General features: G+C 41.7%; 1 protein-coding gene across 1 annotated transcript; it reads right to left on the bottom strand.

The window, feature by feature from the left end:
* Positions 1–8,000: 8,000 nt before the first annotated feature.
* On the bottom strand, positions 8,001–18,346 carry fscn2b (fascin actin-bundling protein 2b, retinal). The gene is made up of 5 exons (XM_007888558.2): positions 17,524–18,346; positions 10,161–10,317; positions 9,517–9,638; positions 8,851–9,018; positions 8,001–8,298 (listed from the first exon to the last, which is right to left on the bottom strand). The coding sequence occupies exons 1-5, from the start codon at positions 18,344–18,346 to the stop codon at positions 8,093–8,095; spliced, it is 1,476 nt and encodes a 491-aa protein (XP_007886749.1). The 3' UTR covers positions 8,001–8,092.
* Between the last annotated feature and the right edge of the window lie 2,446 nt (positions 18,347–20,792).

Genomic DNA, 20,792 nt, shown 5'->3' with positions numbered 1-20,792 from the left:
CATTTCACTGCAACATTCCTGACTGCTGTACAGATAAAGCTTTAATGCAATCTCTGTACTTTTGCTTTGTGATGAGCTGGTAGGTTGCAAGTATCATTACTTGGTGGTATGAATCATAAAAGGGATGGGAACTGAGCATTTAAATTATTCTGATTGCGTCTCATTAAAGGGGTGGTGTCAAGAGGTGCGTTGACTGGAAACTTAGAAAAAGAAGGGTAAACAGAGAATGTACAGCAGGGAAACGGGCCACTCAGCCCACCCAGTCCAAACTCCACATGAATCTTCACCCATTCCCTACTCCCACCCACACCCTTCTTTTCCCCTCTCCCTCATGTGGAGCCCTAGTTTTCTCTTGAATGCATCGAAACTGACTAAACGCTTCAGGCAGTGAGTTCCACCATCTCATTATCTTCCAGATCCCCTAGTCGCGATCTTATATTCATCATCCCCTGCTTATGGACTCATGAACAAGTGGAAACAATTTATTTAAGTTAACCTTATTGAACCGTTTTATAATATTAAACATTTCCATTAGCAGCACCTCCCACCCCCCACCCGCCTTAAACATCTCTAGTGAAAAAAGTCCTAACCTATCATGTCCTAGATGATGGGTTAAGCACTCCGGGACGCTACCCCACGTGAAGGATGCTATAAATGCAAATTGTTGTTGAGAGCAGTAACTTGCCAGCCCTGGTATCATCCTCATAAACCTACGCCGTACTCTTTCCATCGTTGCTATATTCTTCTTAAAGTGCGGAGGCCAGAATTGGACACAGTATTTTAGTCACTCATAAGCAATCGCGAGCAAATCATTTTCCTTCCCCACTTCTGCTAATGGCCACCCCATTTATCATGCCTGATAAGCCTGTTCCTCCCTTCAATATTCATTAACGTTTATCCATATTAAAATCCATCTGCTACTCCTTTGAGCTGACGGCTTAACTGATCCAGATTTTGAACGCTTGACTGGCTGCCTAGCTTGATATCATCAGCAAAATCCTTCAGATCGGTTCCTCCTGTGGTCCCAGAGTTGCAGCATTTCAGAGCGACACAGAAATGAATATGTCTTAAATGCGTGGAAGCAAGAGATTTGGACATTGTGAGACCATCACACTGTTCCAGGTGAAATGGGTCGCTTTCCGATGCTCTCTCCACACCTCCACTCTCCCAGACAAGATGGCAGAGTGTGCAAAAAAGCAACTGCCCCGACATCAGTCTCTACCCTGCAGCCACTGGTCTTTGGCAGAGATGTATTTTAAAGCTGGTGCGATTTTTGGAACAAGCAGTTTATGGTCATTTTCCCCTCCACACCCGCCCCAACCCCACCCCACCTCTCTTGGGGTCTGACCTTCCTTTGTGAAGCGCTTGCAGAGATTATCCTACATGGGTTGCTGTCACTGTAGTTGTGTAATGTAGGAGGCTGACACTTTATTTGAATCAAGCCGCCCTCAGTCAATCAGGGAGGGCGTTGTAAACTCTCTGTGATTTTCGCTGACTGCTCAGTCTCCCCGTGTTTCCTGATTTGGAGGCAGCAGGATCAGTGAATGTTCCTTTTAATAATAATAATCCTTGCATTTGATATAGCAAGGATTATCACATCATTGAGATGTCTCAAAGAGCTTCACAGAATATATTGTAAAGTAGATTGACTGTGTATTTTTTGGGTGAAATCCGACAGCCAATTGCTCACAGCAGTGCCCCACAAACTGTCATGGATTGAGTGACCCAATTTTTGTTTTGAGGGATTATTCCCCGCGGAAAGTGATCCCCCAATCAACTAACAACTGGGTTCCTGTTTACTGCTAGGAAAACCGAGGCACGTGGAGCAAGGAAACCTCCCTAAGTTTTCGCCTTGCTGGGAATCAAAACCAGGGTCTTCTCGCTTGCGAGGCGAGTGCTCTAACCATTAACGGGACTCCACAGCGCTCATGCAATATGACATGTACTGAGATGATGCACAGTGGTGGTTGCAATTGATACAATTCCTCTCCCAATTACAAATGAAACAGCATTCCTCTTCTTTTCATTAGGCAAGAAAACCACAGACACACTCTTGCGCTCGAGCGGGAATACCCACAGGGCAAAATGAAGAATTCTGTTTTTTTTTAAAAAAATTCTAATAAAAATCCAATTAAAAAAAAAACCAACATGTTTTGGGATGTGAAATGACCTCAGACACAAAACCTCGCAGCGGGTTGATAATAATGAGGTGTTTCCCTCTTGGTTTCCATTTGTACCAGTCTTTTCTGTTTCCTGAATGCAGCTCTGTTAATGGGGTTTACTAGCTGAGGGGGGTTAGGTTTGTCTGCTCGCAGAATTCTCTGTTAACATTGATCAGGGTCACTAACATGGGTTCAGGGGGCTAAACTCAGATGGCCTGAAGGCATCAGCTCTCTGGTTCTAATGGCTAAAGATCATGTGTTTCTGGCTGAAACACTGAGGAAGTCACTCTTATGGCTATCTTTGAGTTTCTCCAGTGCCGGATGTAAAGCCTTCAGAGAAATGATGATGATTAATCCTCGCATCTGATATGGCGCCTACAATGTCGAAACATTTCAAAGTGCATCACAGTTAACTGATGTCAAGGCTGGCTGGTGACTGTGTTTTTTGCAGGTGAACGCAGCAGTTAATTTATGAACAGCAATGCCCCCAAAACAGCCATGAGGTGAATGAACACTTCTTAAAAAAAATTTAGCGAATATTGTCAGCCAGGGGAAAAAATCCTATTCTTTTCAAGTAGTACAACAATCTTTAACATCTACTTGAACATGCAGACGGGTTCTCAATTTAATATCTCACCCTGATGGACAGCAATGCAGCACAACCCCAGCACTACTCTGGAATCTCAGTCTAAAATATGCGAGTTTAAACGTCCTGACACAAGGTTTGAATCCTATAACCTTCTGACTCGGAGGCGAAAGAGCTACCGGGTGAGCCAGGCTGAAACACAGAAGCAGAAACTTTTGCCACTTTATTTAATACCGCGCTTTACAATTCCTTCTCATCATCATGCACCACAAGGGTGGGGGGGGGGGGGTTGTAGGGTGAGTAGGCGACTGCTTGCCAGTCTTTATTCTGCCAATGTAGCTCTGTACATAGATCGATGCCAGGAGACTCAGGAATGTCAGCCTTGGATTAATGGCTTTGCGTTGTGGTTCCCTGTAGAGAATGTCTAGCCTCTCGCTTTGCCACCTTTCCCAGAGAGTACTGCACAGCCTCTAAATTCACTGTGGGGTTAACCCCTCTCCTATAACAGATGTTTCGACCGACGAGTACTGTGGGGTAGAATGGAGAAAGATACGGTCGCCTACAGCTGTGTGGATTTACTCATCTTTTTCTGACCCGATTTCTATGATGTGCACGTACAAGTTGCCTTTGTAATTTCCTACGAAGGCTGAAAATAATTAATTCCCTCTGTGACTGTCTGTGATACAGAAGCAGTTTCCCTTATTTGGTACTGTTTGCTTGTGAAACGCTTGTTCCTGTTCAATGAATCGAGTCAGGGGGAAGAGAGGGGGTGGGGTGGGGAAATATGCACACAACATGCCAAGCACAACAGAAAGGGACCGCAGAGAAGGCATCTCGCCGCCGTGTTCAATTTGAACGGCTAACAAAAATGACAATGAAGAGAAAAAGGAGGGGGGAGAATGATAGGTATTTACGTGAAGTTCTTTTCCCTCAGAGCAAGAGGCAGGACAACAACAAATTGCATTTGTATAGCGCCTTTCACGTCATCAGGACACCCAGCCAATTTGTAGTAAAGATTATCAGTTTGAAGCAAACAATTTCACCGCTTAAACTGGCTGCTCCGGTTTCGTGAGCACGACTCCCACACGCCAATTTCGAGGGAGGTGGCGTTTCTGCCTGACTGATTAGATGAACTGGGGTGGAGGGAGAGAGCGAGGGAGGGAGCTGAGTTGTAAAATTAGTCAGACTTTTGGACACGTTGCACAAAACAAAACTGTTAACCCCACACTGAACTGACCTTGGCTTAACGTCTTATCCAATGTGCATTTATTTAGCAGCATTGATATAAAATAACATATTAAGGCCTTCAGCAGTGGCAGAGGTTCGCAAAGAGGGAGTAACGGGGGGAATTTAGAGGTGATATGGTTGACGTACGTTTGGGACAGCAGGAGTAATTGTTTAGGATTTTTGAAAGTGAAGAGAGAGGTAGGAAGGCACAATGGTTGGAGGAGAGTGTCAGAGGGCCTTCATGCTCAGAATGTAGACAGAGTGAAGAGCGAGTGAGCAGTGAAGAAGACTCAGCAGGAAGAATGGGCAGGGATGAAGGCAGAATGAAGACCTGCAGCTACGTGAAGCTGGATTAGTGTGCAGCCTGGATCAGCACCATCATGAACATTACCCCTGGAACCCGGTCCATTTAAAACCAGCACCAATTCAGCTCGCATTGTTCCAGTGATAGTGGAGCCCCATTACTTATACCTCAATTGTAGTGGGTGGTGGAGGGGGGTCCATAAAATCTCAAATAATGTTATCATGGGGTACGTTTGCTTCTGCATTCAACGTGAATGTTTGCAGACAGACAGCCTAGGAAGCCAAATAGATGAAGTCTAATGGTAACTTGGTGGCTTGGAAGAGCCTATCATGCTCCAAGACAGCATTTTGAAGCTTTAACTGAGTTGGCTAGCCCTCGCGTTTTATTGGGAAATCAAATGTCGGGGTCCACACCAATGTAGGCAAATCTGTGCTATAACCAACCCGTTATAACAGGGTTACTCTGGATTTATTGTCTGGCAATGACCAGTCGAGAACTCCAAATACAGGTGTTCAATGAGGCAGCTTGCTATCAATATTCGATTCATTCTGTTCATCATTGTAAAAATCCAATTTGCCTGAACAGTTCAGACAAGTGAATGTTTCAGATAAGTGATCACATATTAATTCTGGTGCTAAAGCGTATTAAATGGAGTTAATTCAGTGTGGAATCATGATGAAATATTTATATACGGAGTCACAGCAAATGTGATAAGCGGTTTGGATATGCAGCGTTCAGATTAAGAATAAAGAAGGAGGATGGAATTTTTCTGTTTTGCCCGCAAAGAAAAATCTGACAGCACCATAGAGTGATGATCAAGGCCTGAGAATGACTTGTGATTTATCTGCCTCCAATCTGATATCCTCTTTCTTGTAATCCTTGCATTCTTTGTTATAGCGCCTTATCATGTCTACGAGACATCTCAAAGCACTTCACAGAATATACTGTGAAGTGAATTGACTGTATATTTTGGGCGAAGCAGCCAATTCCGTACAGCAGTGTCCTACAAACTGTCGTGGATTGAGTGACCAATTTATTATTTTTTTTCAAGGAATTATTACCCCTGGAAAAACGATCCGCCAATCGACTAACAACTGGGTTCCTACTCACTGCTAGGTAAACAGAATAATAATAATAATAATAATAATCCTTGCATTTGATATAGCGCTTTTCACGTCAGGCGGACGTCCCAAAGCGCTTCACAGAACACACTGTAAAGTGAATTGACTGTACATTTGTGGGCGAACGCGGCAGCCAATTGCGCACAGCAATGTCCCACAAACAGTCGTAGATTGAAAATGACCAATTTAATTATTGTTTTTGGTTTTTTGGAGGGATTATTATTAGGCGTGTGGAGTAAGGAAACTTGCCCAAGGTTTCGCCCTGCCTGGAATTGAACTCAGGTCTCTCACTTGCAAAGCGAGTGCTCTAACCACTGAGCTACAGGACTCCACTGTAGACACAAAGTCCAGACTTAGTGCACAATGCGGTGTGTATATCACAGGTTGGTTCTTCTGAATCCAGTGTTTGACTGTTTTGTGATATCAACCTCCGGTATGTTTATTATCAGGAAAACACTAGGACTAGAGAGAGAGTCTCAGCCTCTATCCAGGGGATCACATTCACTAATGGACACTGCCCATCTCTTTACCCTACCTAAGCTTCTCATCTCAAAAGGATCTCCCTTCTGTTCAGAGGGGAGGTGAAGAGGTGACTCCTTCCTTGTTAATTTCCATTGATCTACTGCCCTGTTCTCAGATAATAATGGTAGCTGGTTGTCTTTTATACTGTATATCATCCTGTAATGGAGTCTAGGTTTTCTAAAAAAAAAATGAATGGAAGAAATGACTTCAAAATTAAGTAAGAATTTTCCAAATTCTGGATGCTCCAAAATGCCTTGTGAATAGAATAAATGTAGACTCAGGTGGAATTTCTCTTGATAATATGTCTTAAAATTGGTTCAACTGGTCAATGTGCATCACCAATGCCCTTGCCAGGACCTGAATGCTTTAAAAATAAAAATAATAAGCGTTTCCTTATTGCTGACACGTAAGCCACACAATTAACTAGAACTATAGTGGTGACTTGAAGTCAAGTGAGCATTGCAGAGAAATCATCTTAGGTTTAAAATGATCAACAAAGTCTCTGTGAAGCTCCAGTGGGCACTTGGTGTCACTTTTTTCTATTATGAGTTTGAATCATTTTATGTCTTTTCTGAGCTTTGTGCGGTAAGTTGCAATTAAAAACCCAAGGAGTTTACAAGCTCCGAAATGAATGAAGGAATCTTTCAGAGGGCAACTGTAATCATTAATGGAAAAAAACAGTTTTGAGGCTTGATTACAACACTGGTGTGCAGTAAATAACTAGAAACTGAATTGGGTATAAAGTGTCAAAGCTCAGTTCACTCAGATAGGAGGGGTCAAAGTAACAGTACGAACTGCAACAGAAAGAGAATCTGACTAGATTTGGTCTATTAAAGATCCTACATGATTGCAAATACTCCACATATATTCAAGAAATTTCTGTGAATAAATATTTTGTGCGTGAAGTGGCTGACAGAGAGTCCTGTTTATTAACGACTGAGATTATGGTGCATGGATCGAGTCCGCTGTGTTTTTTTTTGTACATTGTTCGAGTCAGTTTTAAGAGCCGCACTTATGTGAATAATAATAATAATAATCCTTGCATTCGATATAGATCCTTATCACATGGTTGAGACGTCAATTGCCCACAGCAGTGTCCCACAAACAGTCATGGATTGAGTGACCAAATTCTTCTTATTGATTTTTGAAGGGATTATTACCTCCCCCCCACCCCCACCTCCCCACACACCTCCCCCTATTGACTAATAACCGGGTTCCTACTTACTACTAAGTAAACAGAGCCGTGTGGAGTAAGGAAACTTTCCTAAGGTTTTGCCCTGTCTGGGAATCGAACCTGGGTCCTCTCGCTTGCGAGGCGAGTGCTCTAACCAATAAATCTACAGGAATCCACAATGCATGTTTGTTTCTCGTATATCTTTTCCTCCACCCTCAAGCTTCTTCCCTTCTCTCCCGAAGACTTTAAGTTACATTGGGATACACCTCCATGGTATTGACAGCTTGGTTACTCAATCCTAGGGGCCATTCTTCAGGAGTCAGCCTAGACAATGAGCGTCCAGAAGCATTTTTTAATCAGGAGAGGAAGGATGCAAATCAGATGCAAATCTAACCCTCACATCTGAGCACACTAGAATGTAATCAGCAACGCGAGCTGTCACTAATTTATAAAGTAATTATTTTTGTTTTGCTCAGCATTCCAGGGACGCTAATAATAATAATAATTACTTTCTGTACTACGCTGGCTCAGTATAGACAGGGGTTCAAATAAGAACTGTAGTCATCAAATCAGAGACAACTGTGATCGGATAGCATCTTAAGTGCAAGTCTTATCAGTTTTGCTAGAAAAACAAAGCTCCAAGAATGTCAACCAAGACTCCGCAGCAAACCATTGCGAACCACTCACAGAAATATTCTTCCATATTTTATGATCAGTATCAAATGGATTGGCTGCTCAACACACCATCAATGGCCCAACAGCTGTATGCTGAGATTGTAATTATGTTCCACGGTACAGGTTACAGTGTCCAAGTGATGGATGAGAACCCAGTTACAATAAATTAGGTTGATAGGTCCTTGCCGGAGGACGTGAAGTCATATTTTTATTTGAACCCCTGCACAAAGTCCTACAGTTTAACTCTACATGTTGTTCACGTTGTTCAACGTTGGTAAAGAAATACAGCTGGAATTCGCATGATCTACCTAGTCACCGATGTTAAAATTCCCACAGTGTCGAACTGTCCACATCAACTGCGTCTGGTTTGAGTACACCTGCCTGGTCGCTTCGCAGGTACTTTTCATTCTTTGCTTTGATGGCCATTCGACCGTGATCTCGGAATTCAAAGTAAAAATCTTCGGGCATGTCGCCGTCAGTACAGACTGTCCCATTGCTGGATATGTACCAGAATTTTCCATTGGAGCCTACCAACAAAGAGTATGTATTTTAACAATGGTTTGATCAATGACCCAGCTGTTCATTCAGGAATCCAAGTCAAAAGGCTAACACAGGCATAGTCATATCCTCATGTTATCATCAGGTTCATTCAGAGCATCCATCACTACTCATCAGTAATTCTCTTTGTGTTTATTAGCACATTGAGAAAGGAAGAAGTGCATTTTAACTGCACCTTACTACACTGAAAATTCTTAAAGTAAAGCCACAGTAATTTATGTCAAGGGCAATGCCTGTTGTTCTGGGTGAACACAGCAGCCATCTTGCACACAGCAAGTCATGAGGTAAATGACCAGTTAATCTGGAGGATTGTTGGTCAGGACACCAGGAGAAACTCCGTTCTCTTTTCGAATAATGTCACAGGGTCCTTAACTCTCACCTGAAGAACAAGCAGAGAGAACCTCTTCTGAAGGACGGCAACTCCATCTATCCATTTTATAGCTTTACCTTTATTTTCATTCTTATCCCATTAGTGGAATAGTTCTATGTAATTTACTGTCACTCTAAGTGCAAGTCCTCACCTTTAATGTGGTAGCCCCCATTGTCAAAGATGAGTTGAAAGACATCGTAAACTGACCGATTGGCATCCAGTGTGTTGGAACTTTTATGGTAGCAGACAAACCCATGGCTTCCTCGTAATACCAAGATTGGCCTATTAATCAGTCTCAGTACAAACTCCTCATCTTCACCTAATTCAACAGAAAAGATTGAGTCATGACTTTGGTTTAGATTCAGTCTAGATCCTAGATCCTCAGTCTAAATGCACATTATCAATCAAGGTGATGTATCAAATAAATAATAATAATAATCCTTGCATTTGATATAGCGCTTTATCATATCATCACATCACCAAAACTTCTCAAAGTGTTTCACACGAATTTAACTCTAAAATGTTGTTTTTACACATCTTTCCAAATTAAGACCAAGTTAAAGAATTGTCCTCAAATTTTGTGCCATCTTAAATTTTAAGGCAAAGTGGCCCTCCGTGCTAAGATCAGGTGGAATTGGGGCCTAGTGAGTAAGAAGCACTTTTTTGTTCAAGAAAGCAGTGTACTCTCCTTGAATGAAAATTCTGCTATGTTAAGGGTGAGGTGCAGAACTGATCTGCAGCAACTACTTAAAACCAAGGCAAAAAATCTACACCTGCACTTTGACCGTGTAGACTTTGTCACTGCAGTCAGTCTCACCTGGTGAATCACTCACTGATGCAAGCTGTCCGTTTTTCTTCGTGTAAATGTATTTGCCATTGTTAGCCTTGAGTGCTACTCGTCGTCCACGCCATTCTATTTCAAACATACTGTTGGCATCTCTGGATCAGAAAGAAACAAAAGCTTCTGTTAAAAAAGGTGATGGTATTCTCAACCTACAATGAACGCTTATCGGAGATCCCGAAATTCCACCTAGCCTTAGCCTGTAAGATATTTGTTGGTTTAAAATTATACTTGAAAGTCTGCTACTCGCAATTTAAGAATAGTGGAAAATTCTTAAATTCAGCCTTAATTTGAAAGGCCATCTCTTTTTCAGGATTGTGGAAAAAAATGTCTCACAAAGCTAAGACTCGGTGAAATTGCAGACCTCAGATGCTATGGCTATAGTTGGTGGATAGGTTGCCAGTCTGGAGAGCCGCCTGCTTTAAATCTTTCTTACTCCACCTTGCCCTCTCCTTCCCCATCTTCAGGTTGCGTCCGAAGACCTTCCTCTTCGACCGTGCGTATGGTCACCTCCCCCCTCTCCCCGGCTCAGCAGTGTGCTTTGCCACTGTCGAGCGCTCTGGAACACTACGCTGCGTGAAGAGTGCTATATACGTGCAAGTTGTTGTTGTTGTTCTTACACTTCAGTGGCTGTGGACTGGATTCCCCCATGGGCTACCAAGGTCCAAAACTTTCCAGTGTGTGTACGGAAGATGCATTTTTTAGTTTCTTTGTCAATTTCCATCTGGTATGTTTCATGATGCGTCACCTCGTCCTGATTAGCTGAGATATCCATACCTGATAAAAACAAAGAGAATTCTTTGGGATCGAAAAAAAAACTATTGGTAGCCAATGAGAAAATGGCAGACATTTATTTTATTGAGAAAATATTGATCCTCCCTTATAACATCTTTGCCATTTTACCTGGCATTGAACTGTATCAGGAAAGACTTGAAAACGCATTCAGTTCCTGACACTTAAAGATCATGAACTTGATGACACCTTCTCAACACACTTTGTCACCCAGTGTTACAAGGGAGGAAGTGAAAGTGTTAGAGCTGGTGGGTTTTATATGAAAAGAAATTCAAGGGTGTTTTTCTCTTCTATCAGAAAGTCTTCAGCAGGTTAAGTAGGGTCATTGTGAGAAGTTTGTAAGGTAATTGCTCTTAATCCTTGCAATAAGGCTATTAGTAGGAAACAGTCCCATTCTTGGACTCTTGCGCACAAATGCTCTAGCCTCATAATCTTCAGGCAAATGTGATGTGCATTGCAATATTATAATCATCTTTGTCACGCGAACAGATTGACTGCCTTCTTATATTAGATGCAATCAAAATAGCTTCCTGTAAATCAGTGGATCATTGGAAAGCCTTTTAGAATGGAAATCTGCCTAATAGTCAGTCCAATTAACCTGAATGCTGCTTTCCCCATCTGTCACAGATCTGGAAGATCCATTGGGCATTTTGGATGCAAACAGAATAGAATCAACCTGTACAGACAGGACATTAATTGTACCTAGTGAATGGAGAGACACCAGGATGTGTGGTGTAAACCTATAACATACACTGATGCTCAAATCAATTAATTATTCTCCTTCCCCCACTACAGACTCGAGGTGTTTTCTCGTGGATATCGGAGATCTCATAAACACCCTCCAAAAAGAGAAGAGAGTTTCTCCTCGTGTTCTAGCCAACAACCCTTTGGGTTAATTGGTCATACACCCAATAACTTGTAGGGCATCGCTGGCACATGTGGCTACCTTGTTTGCCCATACAAAAAGTCGCCTCTGCACAGAAATGTCCCAACCCCACACAACTGTTTGAATAACTGCAACAACAACAACAAAATTAGATTTGTATAGCGCCTTTCAGGTCGGGAGCACGTCCTAAGGCACTAACAGAGGCCACACAACATGCAAAATCATACACTCCTGAGCTCAGTACCAACCCCGCCACGCCCACCCTCATGGCTGTTTGTGGGACAACGATGTTTACAAATTAGCTGTTGTATTTGCCTACAAATTGACACTGATTCACTTTACAGTAAATCCTATGTAGTGCTTTGTAACGTTTCAACGATGAGGTAAGGCACCATATCAAATGCAAGGATTGTTCTTATTATTTAAGCAAAGGGATCACAGTGAAGGATGGGCAAATGCTCTCTCTCTCTCTCTGAGAGAGATTGAACCCATCGTTCCTTGCTGAGATGATTATAATACATAATACATCAATATAATGCATCATAAGCCCATCAGTGCATGTATCCGTTTGTCATCAGCAACAAATTACTTTGTACAGTGCCTTTCATGTCGGGAGGATCTCTCAGGGCACTGAAATATATCCTCTAATTTAAATTTCTTTACCTAACTAACCTGTTTTACTTTCCAACTCAAAACCCTTGCTCAGCGGGCTTGTACACAATTTTATAAAATTTGACTGGTAAAAGAAAAATCAAATCTCAGACTTGTCAAGTGGTACAGGCACAAGGGATGTGACATGAATGGACTCTTTGGTGGGGAGGGGAGGAGCCAGGAAGGAGATTAAACCAGCATATATTGACATGTGCAGGAGGTTGAAAGTAATGGCACAGCATAACTTATAAGTGGACCTTTGCGTTCTTGCTAAAACCAACAGAAACCTTCTTTGCCCATTCAGCTTCTGAGCGGTATCTACTAACTGATTAGGGCCTGGGCTCGAGCTACTCCAGTAACCGATTGTGTCTCTTTCCCAACCCCCCACAACCCTGCTATATGTATCTACTCTTTCCTCTCAGTCTTTCAGAATTCCTTCCTTTACACAGTAGCTGCTGCCCCAAGGCTGGGTACTGAGAGAACTCATGTCACAAGTGCCATGTATTTTTCCGTGTATTCCATGAATTCAGCAATTTGCAATCACAGTTCCAAAGTCTCTAAATAGCAGAAGTGAATGTCCTTGAGAATGGGGACAGTGACCTTGACATTTGCTTCACGAGTTGCAACAGTACTTACTTTTGTAACCTTCGAGACCAAGGATCGGGGTTGGAATGAGTTATAAAACCAGAGGGGTAAAATTCAACCTAGATCTGGATTTGTTCTATTAACGCTGGAATTCACAGCATCCAAGAATTAGGCAGATTCTTAATCAGAACCTTACTTTAATTTTGAAGCTGGTCTTCTATACGTTTCTTTTAAGAACTACAGAAAAAAACACGACATGGAAGTTAAAACTGAATTCAACAGTTTCTCAAACTCAGGATGCTGTTCCTTATCATTATCCAGCAAGACTTTGAAGGAAACTATGAGTATGTGGTGTTTGTGTGTGCGTGTGTGTGTGTGGAGGCATCACATTCTGGTTTGGCTGTGTCATCGACCAACTTACCAACACTCGCTGACTAAGCTTATACACGAAGAATGGCCACAGACAGTTTATTACCTAACGGTTCTGGACAACCCCAAAGTTTCCTGATGTAGAGAACAGTTGTCAAAATCAGGTCGCACCCAGAATGATAGCGTTCAATTCCAGGCAGAGGGCGAAACCTTGGACAAGTTTCCTTACTCCACACGCCTAATAATAATCCCTCCAAAAAACAAAACAATAATAAATTGGTCATTTTCTATCCATGACTGTTTGTGGGACACTGCTGTGCGCAATTGGTTGCTGCGTTTGCCCACAAATATACAGTTAATTCACTTTACAGTATATTCTGGGACGTCTAGAAGACGTGAAAAGCGCTATGTCAAATGCAAGGATTATTATTATTATTATTTATTAAGAACAGTCTCTCCCTTCCCCCCAGCTTATTTGTAGTGCAAAGGAATCCACCCAATCTTATGCTTCTGAAAGTTTAAATCAGCATCCTCAGCTTCAGTAGAGGGGGAAAAGGGAGAGTGGCCTTGACAACTCATCGAGGAGTCTGCAACCTACTTGTGGCAAGATGCTTTATACTGACTGTCACTTGAATGTTTAAACTACACAAAATATATATATTTAAAATAAATACAGCGTTTGACCTTTTCCATAAGACATTATCGTTTGTCAAAATCATTGCAGCTGAATTTTCCGGTGAGGAACCGTTCCGTTCTGCATTAGCTCTTCCTAACACTAACTGTAAGAACAGCACTTGGTACAGTCCAGTCACGTTTCTAAATCCCAGGGAATTCCATCAAAAGCCCTGAAACATCTGACTTCCCAGCAGGACTTTGGTCCTCGGATTCAATGCCTGAGCATTAATTTAATGCTTTCCATACTCCGTAACAACACAGACTTGACAGAGAAAGGAGTGAGGAGTTCCAGACATATGACACCTGGTCTTTCCATTAACTTACAATCACAGCGCAAGGCATCACTGGCGTTTCCACTGACACGCCAAAATCAGTTACATTTAGCAATGAACTTTCTACTTAAGCGATCCAAGACACTGTCCAGCGTAAAGGGCGCTATATAAATGCAAGTTGTTGTTGCCGTTGTTGCTGTTGTTGTGTTGCTGCTGCTGCTGCTGTTGTTGTTGTTGTTGCCTGCATATAAACACTGGAAAAAGCAATAATGGAACTAGATCGGATCACAAGTCAGCTTGCGTTACAGAAAGTCTCACGTAGCCCTCATCTTTTATTCAGATTAAAATTACAAAAGGCCACAAAACACTGCAGAATCGGGAGAGGTGAAGAAATATGGGTATTGAGAGACTCAACTGACTTTCCATAGGAAGTGTCAGAGTGGACTCAATTATAATCAAGTGAGATAAATGAAACCAGATATTCTCACCATAACTGGGGGGAGGGAGACAGTGATTGAACTCCAGTCAACTGAGTGAAGTTCCTTCAGGCCTTCAATGCCGGTTTATTATTAAGCTTTTCATGGTGAATTTGCCACGGAAACGCTGTATAAATTAGGGACAAGCAACGCGATCTGAAAGCAAATTACGCCAGAGTGTCAGGGGCTTTTTAGTATCTTAAAGACATTAACATGCGGTATAATAGATCTATGCAAATGCTCAGTTATCTCAGCACCTGACCAATGCGACAACAGGTATAAATTGAGATACCCTCTCCTAATCGCTTTACTGTTGGTCTATTTTAATCTGTCGAAACCCTGTATCATTTTGCTTCCAGCAGTACAACAGGACATGTTACAATAGTGTAAGGTGTGTGGATACCAGCAGTTTTGTTAAATTAAACTGTGTAGAGAGTACAGGAGGAGAAAACTAGACCATCACAAGCTAAGCCAAGGAACGATTTCTTTGGATCAACCTGGTCAGCGCGCAGTTAATGCACCTCAAAAGGTTTCCTCCAGAATAGAGCTTTACACATTCCTTGTATGAAAACATATATAGAGGGTTATAGTGTTGGAAGCAATAACCAGATACAAGTAAGAGTCATTATTTTCTTTCATAGGGGGAGGGGGAATATCACAAATAAAAAGGAAAATTACTCATATGAAGAAAACCCTTTGGCCCATTTGATTTCATCCTCTTAGAATACCCACCCTACCATTTTCCCAACACAGCATCAAGCTGTTTTTTTTAAATGAGTCCCAGCATTCTGGCTTCAACCAAGATATGGGAACCAATTCCAATGTCCTTTCACATTATCTGAGGACCATTATGGAAGAGATTGTACCAGTGTGCACTGCGGAGATCACCCACGTATATAGTAGAGGTAGTTTTGTGATTAACAGAGAAAAACAATGAGTTTGGTGGATTTTTTTCCATTACAAGTAAGCTGGAGATTGCTTTCATTAACTGCTATCATTCTCGCTGTGACCTAATTCTGAAAACTGTTCTCCACTTCAAGAAACCTTGGGCCTGCTGGGAACCATCCGATAAGGAGTTAACAATGAGACGGTTGAAAGTATTCCTTTCAGGAAAATTGCAAAATAGTTTCAGATTTCATTTGTTAAAAATACCATGGAACACGATGGCAGAATAACAATGGCAAAAAAAGTCAGTACTGTAATCATTTCTAGGAAACGTTTGCAAAATCTCACTGCAGGATCCAACTGTGCATTTTTATAACAGTGTGATATTACTGCTGCTTCGAGACAAAGCTCCACAGAGAAATGGCAGATTCCTAGGAATATACTAACAGGAGGAAGCCATTAAGCCTGTCATGCCTGCTCCATAATTTTATTATGTAATGGCAGATCTTTTAATCCAATGTCCCTTCCTTTTCTTCATCTCACTTTATTACGTCCTGGGTATTGATCTATCTCCCTTTTAAGCATCACAACCAATTCTGCACTTACGGTCTGCTGGAAAGAAGCGTTCAATATTTTCACAATCCTCTCTGTGAAGAAGTGATCTTCCTTCTATCCATCTTAGCTCAAAGCTTAAGGTTATGTCCCCGGGTTTTGGGTCTCTCTACCTCAAAGAAGAATCACCCCCCAACCTAGTTCTCATTCCTATTTTAAAGCCATTACTCATTTCAGTCCCATTGATTGTGTGTGCCATTCTGACTCACATTTACAATGAGCAGTCACAAGCCAACAGCACCTCAGGGTGCAACATATTGCCACGGGGGATGGGATTTGTTACTTATGTAACATCAAAGCGAGCAGTGTATTACTATAAAGTTGCTCCAGAGTTGAATCATGGCAACAATTACGAGGAACACAAATGGAAAGCGAAGAATTCTTTTTACAAAAGTCTACTAGGAATTGGAATGTGTTTGCCTCAGTATTTATTGAGGCCAATTACAGTTGCTCATCAAGAGTATAGGAAAATGCGGGGAAATGGGATTAGAATAGATGGCTCCTGTGGGGAGCCAGCACTGAACAGGCTGAATGGCCTCCTTCAGTGCTGAAATCTCTGGTTCTATTTTCATTCCAAATTCAAGGCTTACTTTCCATTTATAAGATGACTTGATGAAGGAAACCCAGCTAGGGCCGAGAAAAAAAATCATTTGAACCTATTGATATTTTGCCTCGAGTCAGTCATTAGTTTCATAGATGGTAAAAATGGTGGCATGTCTGTATATCTCATTATTTTATTCACAATCTTTACTTCTTCACATGAAGACCCTCAATAATATTAAAGGGAAAATTCTAATCTGAATTAAGCCTTTTACATAGAATTACACAGAACATTACAGGATAGAAACAGACCAGTTGACCCAACTACTTACTGTTCGTTCTCCATATGAGTCTCCATCTTCACCGGCTTCCCACCCACCCCCAATACCCCTCCCTCTGTTCCTTTCTCTTTCATGTCTGCATCAAGTTGCCTTTTAAACACATTGTTATTTCTGTTTCAACCACAGCTTCCGGCTGTGAGTTCCACATTCTCACCACCCTCTGTGTAAGGAACTTCCTCCTAAGTTCTCTTTTTAGATCTTTTAGATCTGCCTTTTAGGCATAAAAACATTTATTTTTCCCCTCACAATCTGGATCCCAAGCCTGACTTTGTCAGACTATTTTGGAGTCAAGCAGCTGGAAGAGTCAATCACATTACTGCCTTGCAACATGCTTATTAAGGAAACCATGAGAACTATAGCTGTTGAAGTAGCGTTATTGGAAAATGTCAAAAGAAAGTATTCCAGTCATTCCTTCAGTTAGAACGTTTTAGGCGACATTTGTAGTCATGACTTCTTAGCTCTCAGTGAACTACATTTACCGAGTCAAGGGTAACTAGCAAAAATGCTAGGTTATATACTTCAAACAAAGCAGTTCAAATACTTAAGCCTTGTGAATGCAAGGCTTGAATTTTATAAAGTAACTTATATATAAGCTTCCTTTCAAACATTTTGATTTATTTTCTTATGCTGACACAAATAAAATACATTATAAAACATGTTTAAATGACATAGTCCCCTTAAAGAAGTATCAGGAACTATTTAATCAGTCCTCGAGCACCTTACGAAAAAACTGAAACTCTCATCTGTTATCCATTTTCTCAGACCCTGTAAACATTGCTTTTGCTGTCACAAACCCCAGGAACTTCACAGCAAGGCTAATGGATATTAGTAAAGATGTCATCCATAGTTTACTTCGTGTGGTTTTATTAGCGTGTAATTAAACCAGCAAAATAGTTTACCTTGTCTGATGGACACGAGACGTCCATTAGAAGCTTGTAAAACCACTTGAGGGTGACTCTGCTCCAAATCAAAGAGGTCATCTTTGCCAGGTTTGGAGTTTCGTCCAGATCTTAGGGTTCCCGTGGGACCTATTGCACTCAGATACTTCCCCTCATGATCCTTGAAGGCAATCTTCCCAGCTTTAAACTCCAAGGTGTAACTTGTACTCTCACCAGGCTCCTTGATCAGCTTTCCATCATTCCTGAGAAATCTCTTATCACAAGTCTGGATGCTATACCTTTTCTCCTGATAGATCAGCGTGATGAGAGCATCCACCCCCCAAGGAATGTTACTGTCAACAGAGAGCTCGTCTTCTTGGACCGAGAGGTGGGTGTACCTTTTCCGACTGATGCTCAGGAGGTTGGCTTGAGGGTGGATGGCCAGGTGGACAGCCCAAAGTTCCGACTCGGTAATGGTCTGGGCAAAACACGAGAGATGATCTTCTGATCCCCCAAAGTAACGCTTGTGGGGTTCAGACTGTAGAGTCCATCTGCCATCACCGTGGGCAATGACCAAGAACCTGCAATCAATGTCAGGTTTCTCAGACTCACATGACACATTGCCATCCTTATTAGCCAACAGATAGCGACCCAAGTGGCTCTTGAAGAACACCACAGAGTTGTCTCCTTCATCTTGCTCCAGCATCCAGATCTGCTTCTTCTTTAGGCTGCCTCCAGATGCGTTGACTTTGAAACCAAAAGCTTCTGCTGTCAAGTACTTGTTATTACTGTTAATCAAGCCAAATTGGATCTTTAAAGCTTGGTGGGTCCCGTTGGAGGGCATTTCTCTTCTCTTGGGATGCTTTCCTTTCTTCTTAGTGCAGAACCTTTTGACTTGCTTTGGGCTTCAGTAGGAGCTGAGCAGCAGAAACAAATACCGGGCAGATTTTTTTACTTGCTCCCCAGAGATTTGAAGCAAATAGCCCCAAGCACCTGAATCCTCTGGTGACGTCAGCTCTGGTTTGACAGGACCTTGACCTTTTGGCTTTTCTGTAATGCTTTACGAAGCCTCTAATTGCAATTATCCAAAGAGCGGTTCAGAAAACAATTTGCATGTTTCGAAGAGTTCTCACCCGCAGATTGGCTTTTCTACACGTTGCCGTTTTTGTGAAAGACCAAGTGGTTGTCTCAGCTGCTGCAGTCAGCTCTTAATTGTTCATGCCCAGGATTAGAAACTCACAGATTTTAATAAGCTGCCAATGCTTTGTAATTAATAGCAGAGCTTGCTGGAGCAACAAAAGATTTTTTATGTCAAACACTGGTCCCTTTGTATGTTTCCCTTCCTTTCTTGCGTTCCACTGGATACGTTTCTTCAGACTTACTTTGTTAGCAGCAGACTTGGGTTTGCTTTTTTTTACACTAATTTCACCTTTGTATGCTAGTGCACCCAGTCAGATACATCCTTCTGCTTTGGATGCTGACTTGCTGACTGCCTCTCCCTCTGAATAGCTGTGCAATGTTTCAGGTGAAAAACCTATGAAACGTGATAGCCTTTGCTGCCGTACTATGGGAGTCTTCTTTCTTTTTATTCAGGTGTAGAGTTACAATGTTCTCTGATTCCTTCTCTCTAGGTCACCTACAGCCTTCTCCAGTTCTACCACTTAATCCGCTTTATAATTATCCAACAACCGCCGTTTCTTTACATTAATCCTTTTATCCCGTCTTATGTCCAAAACACCCTTCCTCCAGCTGTCTCTGGCACTTGCCACCTTCAGTTATGCATTTCCTGGTAAAACGGCCCATTAGGGAAAAGCATATTATTTAATTAGGTACATTACACACCTGTCTTTCAAGAGAGGAAACATTCTTTGAATATGTATGTCTCTGTATCAAAATATGACACAATTTCGGCTTACGTATTGCAAGACCTAAATGACTTTTGAAAGCTTTTCTGAGTGTCTTTAAATAACAATTTGGGTTATTTCTTAATGGGATTCCTTAAGACGGAATTTGGTTCCGCAAATGCGGATCGTTACCGGTACGTGGATGAGTTTCACAGCAATCCGTCGGAACTCAATCTACTTCCGGACCAGAGTTCCCAAGGGCCGAAGGGAATTATAGGCAGTTTCTGTATTAAGAAATCCCTTTAAGTGAACGACAACCCCAATGTGCAGCAAACACATTGAAGCAATAACACATCTACACCGTCATTGGCTTTTGTGGATTTAGTCTAGGTACTAATGCTGGCATCTCCAAGTCATTAATGAGCATTTAAGGGAATTTAAATACATTACAAAATTACATTTACACAGTGCCTTTCACGTCGGGAAGACGTCCGGGATTTGGACCCGAGCTGGGGGGGCTTCTGATCAGAGAATGCAGGGAAGGTAGGAGGGTGGCTAAAGGCGTGGTTGAAGGACTTGAGACGTGCTTTGAAGGAGGCAAGGGAGAGAGGCAAAGGGACGGTGGGATGAAGGTCCAAAGGGTGGGGGCACAGAGGCTGAAGGCCTGACTGCTGATGATAATTGTATTGTAATTTAAATACCAAACCAAAATCTTGATAATATAATAATATAATAATAATATAATAATATAATCTTGATATTATATGAGGACTACAAGTCAAAAGGAGATCCAACACAATTCTCTTTATTTATATCATAAAGTTCAACACTGAACCTTTGACAGAAAAATAATTTCTTCTGATCTTTACGTTGATTTTTTTTGTGGAAAAGCCGCCTTGGATTTTTCTGATCGTTTTTTTAATGCTAATTCATTAAAGTGTCTAATATTGGGTTGAAAAAAAAATCGTTTTGAAAAAAAAGTCCTTTAAAGCTGGGAATGCCATAAATTGGAAGTTGAATCCATTTTTATGGGTTAATTTTTTATTCAGCTATTTTGAAAGTTTTCTATTTTCTGCATTTTCTGCGACTTCCTCCAGCTCACATTATCCAGCGAGGCTCTGGCTTTTGCATGTCTCCCGGCTCCTCTGCCCCATCATTGGTACTTCTGCATCCACCCCAAGCTTATAGCCATTACATCTCGCTCTGGAACTCTGTCACAAACCCTTCCTCCGAGCACACCCTCTCTCTGGTTTTAATTCTATTCTAAAAACATTCTTCCTCTACCACACCTTTGGCCAATTTTATGCTAATCTCTCGCCTATTTCCTCCCTTGCTTGGGCTATCTCTGTAAAGTGCTTTGAGATGATATCTTACATAAAGGGCTCTATGTAAATGCAAGCTGTCGTTTTCATGTTTTTTTCATCGACGCAATAAGGTTTCTATTAA

Source organism: Callorhinchus milii, unplaced genomic scaffold, assembly GCF_018977255.1.
Source record: "Callorhinchus milii isolate IMCB2004 unplaced genomic scaffold, IMCB_Cmil_1.0 Scaffold20, whole genome shotgun sequence".
Taxonomy (NCBI): Eukaryota; Metazoa; Chordata; class Chondrichthyes; order Chimaeriformes; family Callorhinchidae; genus Callorhinchus; species Callorhinchus milii.
This window is presented reverse-complemented; position numbering and strand designations above follow the sequence as displayed.